This window comes from Schistocerca americana, chromosome X (assembly GCF_021461395.2).
Source record: "Schistocerca americana isolate TAMUIC-IGC-003095 chromosome X, iqSchAmer2.1, whole genome shotgun sequence".
Classification (NCBI taxonomy): Eukaryota; Metazoa; Arthropoda; class Insecta; order Orthoptera; family Acrididae; genus Schistocerca; species Schistocerca americana.
The window spans coordinates 708,041,183-708,055,580 of NC_060130.1; the positions used below are offsets into that span (position 1 = coordinate 708,041,183).

A 14,398-nucleotide genomic window follows, 5' to 3' on the forward strand; every position below is an offset into this window, starting at 1 on the left:
AGATGTTCAGTGCAGACTGTGAGTGAATAACCGCAAACTTTGAAACTAAGTTGATGATTTTTCTCCAGAAAAACGTCTTCTATTGGCTTCCAGAATGCATTAGCCCCACGTAATTGTTTTGTGGCAATTTTAATTCACTCTAATGACTGTAATAGTATGAAAAACCTCTTCAAGTAAACCTATTTAAGATTTCATAGTGTAATATATCGACATATGTTTCGTTTATTTAAAAATGTTTACAGAATTAAGTGTTCCATTATCAAGAATCATTGAACCGAAGGTTCTATTAACTATATACACACACACACACACACACACACACACACACACACACACACACACAAACGAAAATAGGATAGGGATTTAAATCTGCATTCGCCTGGTTTTGAGCTCAGTGTCGTAACAATCCATGAAGAAATTTTAAGAGAGTCGCTTTCGGCAGTTCTTGTTCTGTATTTTTAACATGTCTTACAGTGAACTTAAGTGATTCACATTGTTGTTTGTCTTTTCCTTTTTACCTATAACTCAAGTGCTGAGAACATGTCATGTACATTTCGCGTGTGACCCAAGTGTTGCTAAGTTGCGTGACACTGATAGCGATTAGTTACGCAGGCAACAGACAGCGATTTTTTTCCTCTTCTGGCGTTATAGATTTCCTGGCAAAGCATGCAAGATTCAAATCAGGCAACTCTACTGTCCAAGCGTGCTTAGCTAACTCCAGTCTGCGACCGTGCACCATGCGTGCAGCACGTAAGGCTTGCGAGAAAATAACCCAGAAAGAGGCTGGAAAACGTGTATGGGTGACGAGTGAATGGTAAGGATTAGCTACTGGTGGAGAACAGCTAACAAATCGGTTAATACGTAGAAAATTATGCGTTATTTTAATTGTATAATTCGTAATTTCTTTTCTTAAATTTTTTTGTGAAACATGCCACGTAATGTGGACCTGAAATAAGTACTGTTGAACGTTTGCGTAGTGAAGATAGAAAACTGCTAATATAGAAACATTGAAATATGATTTGTTTGGAATTGCATATGTTCAATTTGTTTTCATGATTTCATAACTTTTATGCAGCAAATAAAAGTAATATGTAGATTTTTACATTGTTTCTCTATAGCCTTCTGTCACTTACTTACAAATAGTAACTGACATTGTTATGTATGTTCGTATTTGACTGCACTTCGTGTTTTATCTTACCTCTGTACGAAAGTGTAACTATAATCCGTGACTTTGGTATATTTTGTGTTAGTGAGCAAGTATCACTGCAATATTGCCGCCCCGCCCCCTCCTCAATAGGAAAAGCAGAAATTCAGATAAGAGGATATATTTTGGCTTCCAACGTCTTCTTTACATATAATTCTGTTTAACACCCATGGGCAAGAGATTCTAGATGTAGTATTTGGCTGAAGTGCGTATTCCGTTTTGGATCTCAAAGTAACTGTGAAGGAACACCATTCTGCCATACCAGGCTACATCATTGTGCAATGATTTACTTCTTTGTGATCAGTTCCAGAATTGCTATGTCATCAGTGGACGTTTCGTCTCAACTAAACAGAGATACATCGAAATTCTAACATCACGCACTTTTGCTTGATATTTTGAATTTTCTACTTCATTCCTCAATCCTCAAGGGGGAAGTTTGGCTACCAGGTATACTCTCCACTTTCCCGCGAAAGGCAAAGGTCCCGAGTTCGAGTCTCGGTCCAGCACACAGTTTTAATCTGTCAGGCAGTTTCACGTATACACTGTTCTACTATTTGACTTCAATAATTTGCAAAATAGAAGAGCTTGTTTTAGAACTTGAAGAATTAAAAACAACAAAGTTGTATTATTTAATTTACTTAATTATTTAATCGTGACTCGTCAAAGGCCAAATCCTTGAAGTAAAGAAGAAAAAGATGTTTTATTCAATTTAAAAAATTATGATTATCGATGATATTTCGGTAGGTGACGAAATATTGCTGTCGATTCATTGATTCTTGTTAATGCTGCTGTATTAAATATTTTTCTTCTGAGGTGTTATTGTTATATCAGTTTATGTTAGTGTAAATTCAGGTGATTAGTATACATGATAGGTTTCGTTTTATCGAATGTCTTAAAATCTGTCTCACATTTTAGTGTCGTCAGAGAAAATCATCAACTGTGTATTGATAAACTACAGTTCGTTTACGGAGGTGACAGTTCACAAACAGCCCAAATTATTGTTTAAGTTTATCGAAACAAGCTTAACGAAACGGATTTGATAGGTAGCTGGGATTATTTTCATTGTTCAGCTAAAGTAGACACATTATAGAAATGTCGATAGAATGGAATTTGCGAAAACTTCTTCCAAGGATTAGTTTTCATAGGTGACTTATCACATATTCAGGCGCTATGAGGCTCATCTAGGTTCAAGAAGAAAATTTACACTACACGCGAATGCATTTTATTCCATCCAGTCTTCGATCGTGAGAAAAATTAAAGAACAGAAATGAAGCAGCACAATAAGAAGCACGCCTTGCAATACATAATACAATAATTTGCAGCGTTATACACTGAAAAGGCAAAGAAACTAGCACACCTAACTAATATCGTGTAGGAGCCTCGCGATAGAAAGTGAACAAAGCAGCTCGAATAAAACTGGAACTAATGGCATTACAGTCTCTTCGCCAAGGAGTGCAGGATTTTTCTGACGCCTAATGACTGTGTGGAGTGTAGAGGCGGCCAGGTTTAAATGCACGTCTCACGTATGCAATACCAAGTATTCAGCAGTTAAGATGGGTCGGTCATGTTTTGGGACAGTGTCATGTACGGATATCAGATGCCACTGAGGGCTATCAAGGGAATTTGGTGGGGTGTACAGCATCGGGTTAGGATCATTCAACTTTTTGTCCACCTCGGCAGTCAACATCTCTGCGATGGGTTTGTCTCCAAAAGCGCTATTAGATGAGCAGATAGTGTCTACCTCTCGAACACCTTCCCTAGTGGCAGGAATCAACCGAATTGTTGGCCTGCCGTATATGGTGTCATAAACGTGATTGCGCATGCTTGGGAACAGCTGAAACTTATTGTGTGTCGTGGCAGGAACCATCGAAGAGAGGGTCAGGCTTCATCGGGAACATCTTTGCTACATTGTGGACAGAATACCGAGGAGAATCCAAGCGTGTTACATATAATAATCACGGGGTGGGGAAACATTATGGAACGTTATCCGCCAGCAGATTTTCATTTCATAGACGTGCAGTTATAGCAGACTTATATTATGGTCTTTTTTCATTTAATCTCACGGTAAATTTATTTTATTTTTTATTTCCTAAGGTTCATTCTCTCATTGTCAGTGTCCTTTGGATTTCACGTCCATATATATGCAGGTTCGGCAGACTGTTTTTAGCAGTTTATAATAATGCAGTATTTACGGTAGAACACCCAAAATTATTAAATTAACTTATTTGGTCATTCCCTCAGAAATAACATTAAGAAAGACATCTTCTGGAAATCTAGCTGTAGTTAATTAAATGTCAGTAACACCTTGTGTCGTCCAGCTCCGCACAAGAAAGAATTTTACTGTACTACGATTAACTAAATTCTCGGTCACCCATCAAGTAAAGACGAAGGATAAACGAACTGCCTCTTAACAGAAATAGCACGTAACAATGGCTTTCAAGAAATAATCGTTGATAATATACGTAAATAAAAGTTCATAGTTCCGACTCAACAGATAAGAAGAAATGAAGAACAGCACTCTACATTATATTTCCATTCTGTTGTCGAATATTCCACAAAATAGATGTTTTATACTGAAAGTTCAGTCTGAAGATTGCTCTATGAACACAAAATACATTAGTGGAGCAGTATCTTTGCATATTAATTTACACTATGAAAAATTTGTGACAGCAGGAATGTACGAAATACTACGCACCTTTTGCAGTAATTGCTATACATGCTAGACAATAAGATATTGTAAATCTAGCTTTAAAGAAAGTACAGAGTTATAGCTCAAATATACGGCTTAAAAATCGTGTTTTATTGCTTATTTAAGTCAAGAAAAACAGGTCCTTTCTGATTACAAAGACACTCTTAGAATTCAACACATCCTTGAGAAGGGAATTCTCATGTACGTTTACTGATGAAATCTAAATACATAGCTATCATCATGATCGAAAATAATCCTAATGAACAATATGAACCGAGAAATTTAAATGATCTAACAGCGTACTGGTCCATACTGACACAGTTATTGGTATTTGTACCATGGGTTGAACTACTAATTTCCGTCGAGAACCATGTCTTATATACTTCTAACTGATTTTACAAAAGAAACCAAACCAGGACCTGTCAACTAACGTCTATTGTATTATTGCCACTACAATAACTTAGCGTGCAATAATGTTTTAGCTCCAATATCACGCCCTGAGTGGCTGCATTTTACAGAGCTGACGATTGGGTGCGTTTAACACTAAAATTTTCAGTTTCAGCTTCATCAGTGGGCTCTTACGAATTATTATGGTCGAACAATTCTAAGCGGACCCGCTAGTATCGTCACCAACTTCGTCTACTGGCTATATCATTCTATAAGATTTTAACGCTAATCCATGACGACACAAGTTTCTGTCGCCTTTCTTCCTTACTGCAGATACATCAACCACACGAACGGAACAATATTTGAACAAAAAATAACTAATTGCTCAGGAATGTATCGAATGCTGTTTCTTTGCAACTTGTCATACTCCCCAGCGTCCTCATAAGGAATTTTCTTGCAATACATTATTTTACAGGCACCACATCAAATCTATTTTTCAAGATAAAGTTTAAAACTTCAAAGCCATATGTTGAACAACTCTCCACGTCATTGTTATGACAACTGATGTTAAGTGGAAATTTATGATGGCGACTCAGACGCTAGTCCGGTACCAGTTTCTTAGACAAATAAAGCAAATTAAACTTGCTTCATTACGTCTCGAAAAGAAATCACTTGACAGCAACGCATGTCTGACTTAATTACATTGCGCAACAGTGTTCTGCTTTGAGAAATTATGTATAAAGACAGTTCACATGGGTCTGTAGAGCCAAACTGCTAACAGTTCTCTTGTTGAACAGCTACAGCCCAAAAGCAATGTGACGAAAAGTTCCCTAAGTTAGGATATTACCAACATCTTCACTTCATGGAGTAGTCTGCACAGCCTGTTCAAAAATGGTTCAAATGGCTCTGAGCACTGTGGGACTTAACATCTAAGGTCATCAGTCCCCCAGAACTTCGAACTACTTAAACCTAACTAACCTAAGGACATCACACACATCCATGCCCGAGGCAGGATTCGAACCTGCGACCGTAGTAGTCGCGCGGTTCCGGACTGAAACGTCTAGAAGCGCTCGGTCACCACGACCGGCACAGCCTGTTCCGGAAACCATCTTGTACTCGGACGTGCGGCACTTCGCTGTCCAGTGAGCTTGTAGTTCATGGCGATTCTTGACAGACTATCTTGCTGCATTCTTTCTAAATGGTGATTGCTTTCCAAATCGAAAATCTTTATCTCTTGTCTTATTTATGAGATTCGTTCTTTGTCAATCAGCGTGCAGCCTTTGACTGCCCTGAGAAATTTCATCTCCGCTGACTTAATATTCCTTCTTTCTTTCTTCGAGAGTACTCACGTCACACATTCATATAATACTACCTGTATCACCATTGTTTTATAAAGCTTCAGTTAAGTTTCCTTACTGGTTTTGTATTTCAGAGATCCATGAATTGTTCCACATATACTTGCAAACTTGCATTCTGTGTCACGATCTGCTATTTGGAGTATTTCACGTCCAAGGTAGTTAAAGGTGGATACTTACCCGCTCAAATATTTTACCATTTATCTCAATTTTTTTTCTTGTCGTATGTTTCCACAGAAATGGCATTACTTTGAATTTACTTGGAGATATTTTCCGTTCTTATTCCTCTGCTATTTTTCGTGATAAGTATAGCTCCATTTGTAAATTGTCTTATGTCTATTGCACAATAACAACATTGCCTTAATATAAAATAGTTCTTAGTCTATACTGTGGTGAGAGTATTGTACCCCAAGTGAGAACTTGTTTCCATCTTACTATAACCTCGTCCATATAGGTACAAGAAATTGCTGGAGACAGACAGCAACCTTGCCTTACTCCTTTATTTGTTTTTACTGGTAAACTCAGTTGCTTCACTATGCCTTAAACACAGTAGTGTTTTGATATAGACTTCTGATCGCTTTTGCTGGATTATTGATAATCCTTTTCTGATCAAAATTTCCCAGAGCACGTCTCTGTTCTGGCTGGCAAATGCATTTTGAAAATTGATAAAGGCACTATGAGTGTCCAAACTGAATTCCCTTCTTTTCTCATCTTTCTGTGTCCATACACCTAGAAGATGGTTACAAGGAATTCAGCTGTTTAGTAAGAAATGAAAATTAAAACACCTTCAAGTGGTTCAAATGGCTCTAAGCACTATGGGACTTAAAATCTGAGGTCATCAGTCCCCTAGACGTAGAAATACTTAAACCTAACTTAACCTAAGGCCATCACACACGTCCATGCCCGAGGCAAGATTCGAACCTGCAACCGTAGCAGCAGCGCGGTTCCAGACAGAAGCGCCTAGAACCACTCGACCACAGCGGCCGACCCCTTAAAACACCTGCAGCCATATCTTTTGATTTAATTTATTTACGCAACCAGTTATGGTGTCGCATCACGGGAGGCCCCTTGACCATCGTAAGTTGGGACGAGTCCAATCTCGTGGGCTATCATTAACAAGAGCCGATATAAAACAACCGGTGTCCGTAGATGTCTGGTTTACACGACACTATCACTTCTTTAATCAATAGACGACTTCTTTTCTCAAGCACTTGTTACACTACGAAAATGGTATCTACTGTAGAGATGCCCCATCTAAAGCCCGTCTGTTTTTCGCTGATGATGAAATCTTTTACCTATTAGTTTTGCGATTACTACCACCTTTCCCCAGTATCCATAACAATCAGTGTACCCTGTAAGTAAGGACGTAGTCCATGCCTTCACATGGTCTGATACCGGATAGAATATTAATATGAGATCCAGATGGCCAATTAATATTTATCTCGCACAGTAGCAGGGGCAAGCTCTTTTCATTTATGCCACCAGGGATATCAGCGCTGTGTCAGTCAGTTGAGATGAGGTGGAGGAAAATTATCTGAAACATTCACATTAATGCTGATTACATGAGAAAATATTATATTTGATTTTCATACAGGCAAAATGTGCTTGGTTGATAATTTATTTTGCTATCTCACATATGATTAAAATTTGAAAAAACGATTTTTGCACAAACAAGTCTTTTATTAGTTGTTTACAGCCACGTTAGTAAATAATGTTAGTAGGAATGCAATGCCAATTTTGGAAGCAAATTGAACTGTAAACTTTGGGTTGCCTAAATGCAGGGGCAAATGGGCAGGCAAGCACACGATGTTACTACTTGGAGTTGCCTAGATGTATGGGGCAAGATTCTGCAATACCCTGATACACAGTTTCTTTAGCTAAGTTCCGCATCGTCAGCAAACATTTTGCCTTGTCATCAGTCAATTTCATCTCATATATGCGCACACAGCACCAGGCGTATGTAAAAATATTCACAACACTGTAGCGTCATGTTCAAAAGTATCTGAATTATACAAATTTTGCGTAATGCTGAAAAGGATCGAAACAGTATGAATTATTTACTAAACATGTGTAAAGATACTGACAGTATTTCAACATCAAAAATACATAAGCGCCTCTCCCCCTTTACACACACACACACACACACACACACACACACATACACAAACACGCGCGCGCGCGCTTGGATGCACAATCACTGCATGGCATTTTACCAGCCATTAAAACGAAATGTTACCAGCCATTAAAACGAAAAATCCAATCGCAGTTCACTACATTTTATGAGCCATTAAAACTAAACTGCTAGTCAGTATGTAGCCGCCATGTCCAAAAGTATCTGATTATTTATTAAAAATACGTAAATATACTGAGAGTTCTGGAGTAACTTACAGTACATCCACATTGGTACTATTTGTTAAAAATATGTAATCATCAAAATTCTAGCACAGTTTTATAGCTGATAGACTGTGTGAAAATAAAAAATACAATACATTACTTTACAGGTTAAGCTCCACCCATCAATGAGTATGGTTCGATTTTTTTACAATACTTGGTGCAAGGCGCAATGGATTCTGAAATTAAAATATTTCCGTACGTAAATTATCTGAATTCTTTATCAATACACACCTGACACTACCACTGAACTAACTTACACTTTAAGCTGCAGCGCCAACTATCGTAATTTTACTATCGTACCACAGTTGATGTAATGCTCTATGGACCCCCAAATCAAATTTTTCCTCATCTAAATTGTGCTATAATAGTTCAAAATACATGTGGCTAAAATTAGATGCCGCTGCAATACTGGTATTCTATAGTTCTTCCTAGCCTAAATCAGGCTATGTTACAAAAAGGAAGTGACCAACCACCATTCTACGAAGGAAGAAGATAATGCATCAAGATAACTATAATGGTAACATTATTACCGGACCTAAAATGTCTGATTAATATTCTTTAAAATACATGTTACCCAAAATAGCGTTTCAAGTACAGGAAAAGTTCAGTTATTGTGTAACTCATATCTGTCACCTGAAGCATGACTGTGGACTCTCAAATTAAGTTCTATATTGCTATAACCACATCTATATTATCTGTCTTTTTATTTAACTCTAATACACACATGTAGCAAAACTGACTTGCTAATGAGCCAGTTGACACATCATCTGAGGCCTAAATGAAGCCTATGCACAAAAACGAACCTGAGTAACCCTGTAACTGTACAAAACACACGTTAGCTAAAATAAATCCTAAGCAGGCGCATGCGCACGCACACACACACACACACACACACACACACACACACACACACACACACACACGTTTTTTTTCGACATGGAAATGCTGTGTGCACTCTTGGGAGATGAAATTTACTGCAGATGAGACAGAACTTTTGCTGACGAGGCAGAATTTTTGCTGATGAAATTGTGTGTCAGGCTACTGCTAACACAGCATTTCCCGTCTGCATCTACGCCAGCCCATGTGAGGTTATAAGTTTGCCCCTGCATGTAGGCAAGCGAAAAGTCAAAGTTCAAGTTATGTCCGCAATCGACATTGCACCCTATTCGTGCTGAATACCTTAATGATTCAATACTTTCCATTTTATTTTATTTTTATTAATTCATTACATCATAAGTTGCACAGCAAAATATTGTACAATTAAATAATTAATCTTAAATGCTGTGTTTTAGGCTTTTAAACCGAAAATTTCTCTAAAATTCTATTTTTGCATGTGAGTTTTCACAAAATTTCTCCTGTAATGGCCCACAACAAATGTTCAGCCTGGGGGTCTATAGAATATAAATATGGCCCTGTATGGGAGGAGTGTGGTAACCACCACTCAAGTTACAAGTTCTGATTCATATGTGTCTCAAAACTGTGTATTAATTATTGCAGTTCACGCTAAGAAGTTAAAGGCGTCGTATTATGCTTTTAATGGTCAGACCTCTGGATATAATAAATTTTCGCGTCGCACTCCACACTTCACACTTAGCGGTGGAAAATGAAAACCTCACAGCAACATTCACTGGGAGCAGCAGAACTAATTACGAGCTAGATTATCATTAACCTTAATTTAAACTAATAGCTTCCATAGTTTAAGAGTATATTGGGAATACTACTGCTTCGCTTAGCATTCTGCATGTTCCTATGGGAGGTGCACAACAAAAGAATCCTTTGGCGAATTTTGTTAACCGCCTCTGGTTTCAACATAGATATAAAAATTAAACGCGAGCTTCATACGTAGTTTATACTTGTACCCTGCATTATCATCTCTGTCTTCTCTAATGAGAGAGTAGACTGGGAGTGTGAACAGTTCGTTCGGTTTTATACATGTTTCGATGTTGGCACAAATGTCTACATTACTTTTGAACAGAAAATGTCGAAGGTTATCTTTGTTTGGCTTGAGCGATCTTGCGTTCCATCGGGTGATTTTATAGTTCATTTTGGGGTGTAAGGAGCAGGGTCAACATATTTTTGGATTTACACCCGGATCTATTCTGTTTGTAGTACTGAATGGAGTCCATTAGTAGCTTGCTGGTACGACGTATCGTTCATCAGAGTCACAACTATGCTTAAAATTTGGTTAATGAGGTAGTTACCAGCACCAGTCTGTTTGCTCAGTCTGTGAAATAGTGTTGGGTAAGGGTTGGGACCCATTGGAGCGAGAGGGAAGAAGAGTTCTGAATGGTACAACTGATCCCAAGCAACCATGCTTTGGTGGGGACCTCTATGTTCCATACAACTTACACATTGGTGATGGTGTAGTTGGGCATGCTGCATGTGAGGAGGGAGGAGCGGTATCAGTGGTAAATCCACTGGAGCCACCGTTCCTGACGTCTGCGGCACTGTCGTCTTAGGATGGGTTGGTTGCTGCGGATCGCAAGTGTTGGTGCTGGTATTTGTATTGAGCCACTGTTGAGCAGTACGGGGCAGGAACTCTGTGCCTTATCTCGCAGTGTTTGGGTGAGAAGTAACTGCATTTGTCTAAGTCCTGTATCCAAACACAGTTGCTGCTTCTCCGAAGTTAACATCGAGAGACATAATTTTATTAATTTCCTTATGTTTGAGATACATTGGGCAAGTTCGAGGTAGGGCAAAGTGAGCAACAGTATAGTGACCACTGGACAACGAACTCCATGAACATAAAGAAATTGGGGAGCCGGTGTAATCTAAACATCACGGTACAGAAATGGAAAAGCACTTTTGTTCTCTCAGGATTACAATTTAACTAAATCTCCTGATGGCAATAACTTCTCAGCAACACGTCCTTTCCGTTAGTAATTCGTCCTCTGTCAGGGAGATTTTAACATTACTGATTATGCCTTGTTTAGCAGTGAAGAAATTCGGAAAAGTGGCCTCCAAATTCGCTTTCTCTAAGAAAGACTTATGAACCAAGGCGTTGACAGGTAGTCACGACACATCTCAATTTTCACATTGTTGGTCCCAGCGGAGGTTCGAGTCCTCTCTCGGGCATGGGTGTGTGTATTTGTCCTTAGGATAATTTAGGTTAAGTAGTGTGTAAGCTTAGGGACTGATGACCTTAGCAGTTAAGTCCCTTAAGATTTCACACACATTTTTTTCACATTGTTTTTCCCTGCCACCACGATGTTGATTATGTGCTTAAATAACGACTCACATTCCTGTCTGATAATTTTGTCTGGTGTCATACGGTGAAGCCTGCCTGTGTTCTTGTCTCTAGTTTCAACAAATAAGGTGAAAGGCCCTTTATCGCTAGTTGTGTGTAAGTTAACAGTGCAACTTACATGTTGGTGGCCGATGGTACTTTCTTAAGTGGAGACGAAACGATTGCTTTCTCAGTTTTCTGTCGATCGTCGTCTCATTCCTCCTCCGTGCGATTCCACTGGCGTTTCTGCTAGGGCTGCAGGTCTCTTGCTGTAGCTGCATCGATAGGTGGAACAAGTCTGTGTACACTATGTGATCAAAATTAGCCGGACACCACCCCCAAAACATACGTTTTTTTTCATATTAGGTGCATTGTGCTGCCACCTACTGCCAGGTATTCCATATCAGCGACCTCAGTAGTCATTAGACATCGTGAGAGAGCAGAATGGGGCGCTCTGCGGAACTCACGGATTTCGAACGTGGTCAGGTGACTAGGAGTCACTTGTGTCATATGTCTGTACGCGAGATTTCCACACTCCTAAAAATCCCTAGATCCACTTTTCTGATGTAATAGTGAAGTGGAAACGTGAAGGGACACACACAGCACAAAAGCGTACAGGCCGACCCCGTCTGTTGACTGACAGAGACCACCGACAGTTGAAGAGGGTCGTAATGTGCAATACGCAGACATCTATCCAGACCATCCCACAGGAATTCCAAACTGCATCAGGATCCTCTGCATGTACTATGACAGTTACGCGAGAGGTCAGAAATCTTGGATTTCAATATCGAGTGGCTGCTCATAAGCCACACATCACGCCGGTAAATGCCAAACGACGTCTCGCTTGGTGTAAGGAGCGTAAACATTGGACGACTGAACAGTGGAAAAACTGTGTGGAGTGACGAATCACGGTACACAATGTGGCGACCTGATGGCAGGGTGTGGGAATGGCGAATGCCCGGTGAGCGTCATTGCCAGCGTGTGTAGTGCCAACAGTAAAATTCGGAGTCGGTGTTGTTATGGTGTTGTGTTTTCCATGTCTCATGGAGGGGGCTTGCACCCCTTGTTGTGTTGTGTGGCACTATCACAGCACACGCCTACATGGATATTTTAAGCACCTTCTTGCTTCCCACTGTTGAAGAGCAATTCGGCGATGGCGATTGCGTCTTTCAACACTGTCGAGCACCTGTTCATATTGCATGGCCTGTGGCGGAGTGGTTACACAACAATAACATCCCTGGAATAGACTGGCCTTCACAGTCCTGCCCTGAATCCTAAAGAACACCTTTGGGATGTTTTGGGACGCCGACTTCGTGCCAGGCTGGAACGTCCCCTTTTGAAAAATTATACACGTGACTGTGCTTAAACTGACACACAATATTTTTTAGCGCAACGCAATCTGACTTTCAAAAATCCCTACAAAAGAATGGCCCTGACTAACATTAACCTATACCTTTCACAAATCACTTACCTCACAAAAATCTTCGTTACTCGAACTACTGCAACACAGCGAGCGCCACTACTGCCAGCTAAATAAAAGATTCAAACTAAGGAAGGCACTAACTACTGATAGGCATAGTCAGCAAATGAAAGATTTTGATAGAGACCAAACAATGTATTTACCTCAATAGTATTCAAAAGTCATAATGTATATAGCAGTTCATGATATCCAGTGTTACAAATTTCAAAACTCCCCCATCTCTCTCCCCACATCCACCACTGCTAGCGGCTCACCTCCAACTGCGCAACGCTATGCGCTGGTCACATCCAGCTGCCCAACACTACAATGGCAGACAACAATGCAACCTAGCCACAGACTGTACACAGCACAGCCAGTGATTTTCGTACAGAGCACTACGTGGCGTTACCAATCAGAAAACCTAAACAGCCTACTTACATAGCCCCCATGCTCCCCACAAAAAATTTTACAAATGGTTTTGGGCAGTGGCCAATAATGATTTGATAAAATTTTTCATAATTACAATAACAAAGATATCAAATGCACCCACTTATTGATACAATGTTGGTCAAAAGCTAAAATTTTCTTACAGTCCATAAAGACAGTCCTGATCATTCATCACAGTAACATTGCAGTGTTTTTCTCAAAGTCTGAGCAGTAAAAGAAAATGCACACGGAAGTAGTGGATTTCCATGCAATCTTGAGGAAGTAGTGTTGTCCTTCCAACGGAAAGACAGTGCTGACTCTTGACATGCAGACAGGTATTGGTCCACAACAGAGCAAACCCACAGCAGAGTCAGTCGAAATTTTGAAGAGTATTGGTAGGTAGGTCATCACAGAGCTGACCCACTGTAGTCCTGGTAGAAATTACGGTACTGGTGGGCCACCAGAGGTGCAGACCCACTGCAGTCCTTGTAGAAATGGCCAGCAGCCACCTGTTGTGACTGTGCAAGTGCACAATCACCATTGAAGAGTCTTGCGGATAATATAGCAAGTCCATAACCACCACTTGTGCACTCACAAAGTTTTTGGATTTGTCCTTAGAACCAGCAATGCTGTCATCCAGTCCCTTGCTGAATTATTAACACACGTGCAAACACTAACAGTCCCTACTTCTCACATATTGTCCATATACCATAACCAACAGAAATGTGTACAGTGAAATGGAACTTACAAGTTAATAATGTGATGAACTGGTATCAATTACAACTTTATAACATAAGAATACAATTACAAAGGTACAAAATACATCATTAAAGAACATAACAATACAGATAACATTTGTAGTACAGGCCTTACAAAAGAATCGAAATAACATATACATCATTGTTACAGGAATTATGACATAAGTAAATACATAAAAGATCATAATAATTATTGAAACATCAACTTCACACATGCGCATTAAAACAAAACAGAATTAATAATGTCTAACATCTTTACAAAGCAAATAACATATTATTAATGCAAATTATATTTGAGGATAACAGTATTCCTCATCATAGTTCATGTAGCTGAGTATTAGAAAAATTCTACAATATAAGTCTTATCAGATAAACATATAAAGACAGGAAGAACATAAATACACAAGGGTACACGAACACAAAGTGGGATAACACAAGGAAAGGACAGGGTTTCTTTTACTGCAGTATTTTGCAAACAAAACTTTCTTTACTTCTCGGAG

General features: G+C 39.4%; 1 protein-coding gene across 1 annotated transcript in view; it reads left to right on the forward strand.

The window, feature by feature from the left end:
* The first annotated feature begins 736 nt into the window (after positions 1 to 736).
* LOC124556612 overlaps positions 737 to 14,398 on the forward strand; it is a 126,637-nt gene continuing 112,975 nt past the window's right edge. Inside the window, exon 1 of the mRNA XM_047130579.1 lies at positions 737 to 814. Coding sequence (XP_046986535.1) covers positions 738 to 814 — 77 coding nt within the window. The 5' untranslated portion in view covers position 737. The remainder of the gene's footprint in view (positions 815 to 14,398) is intronic.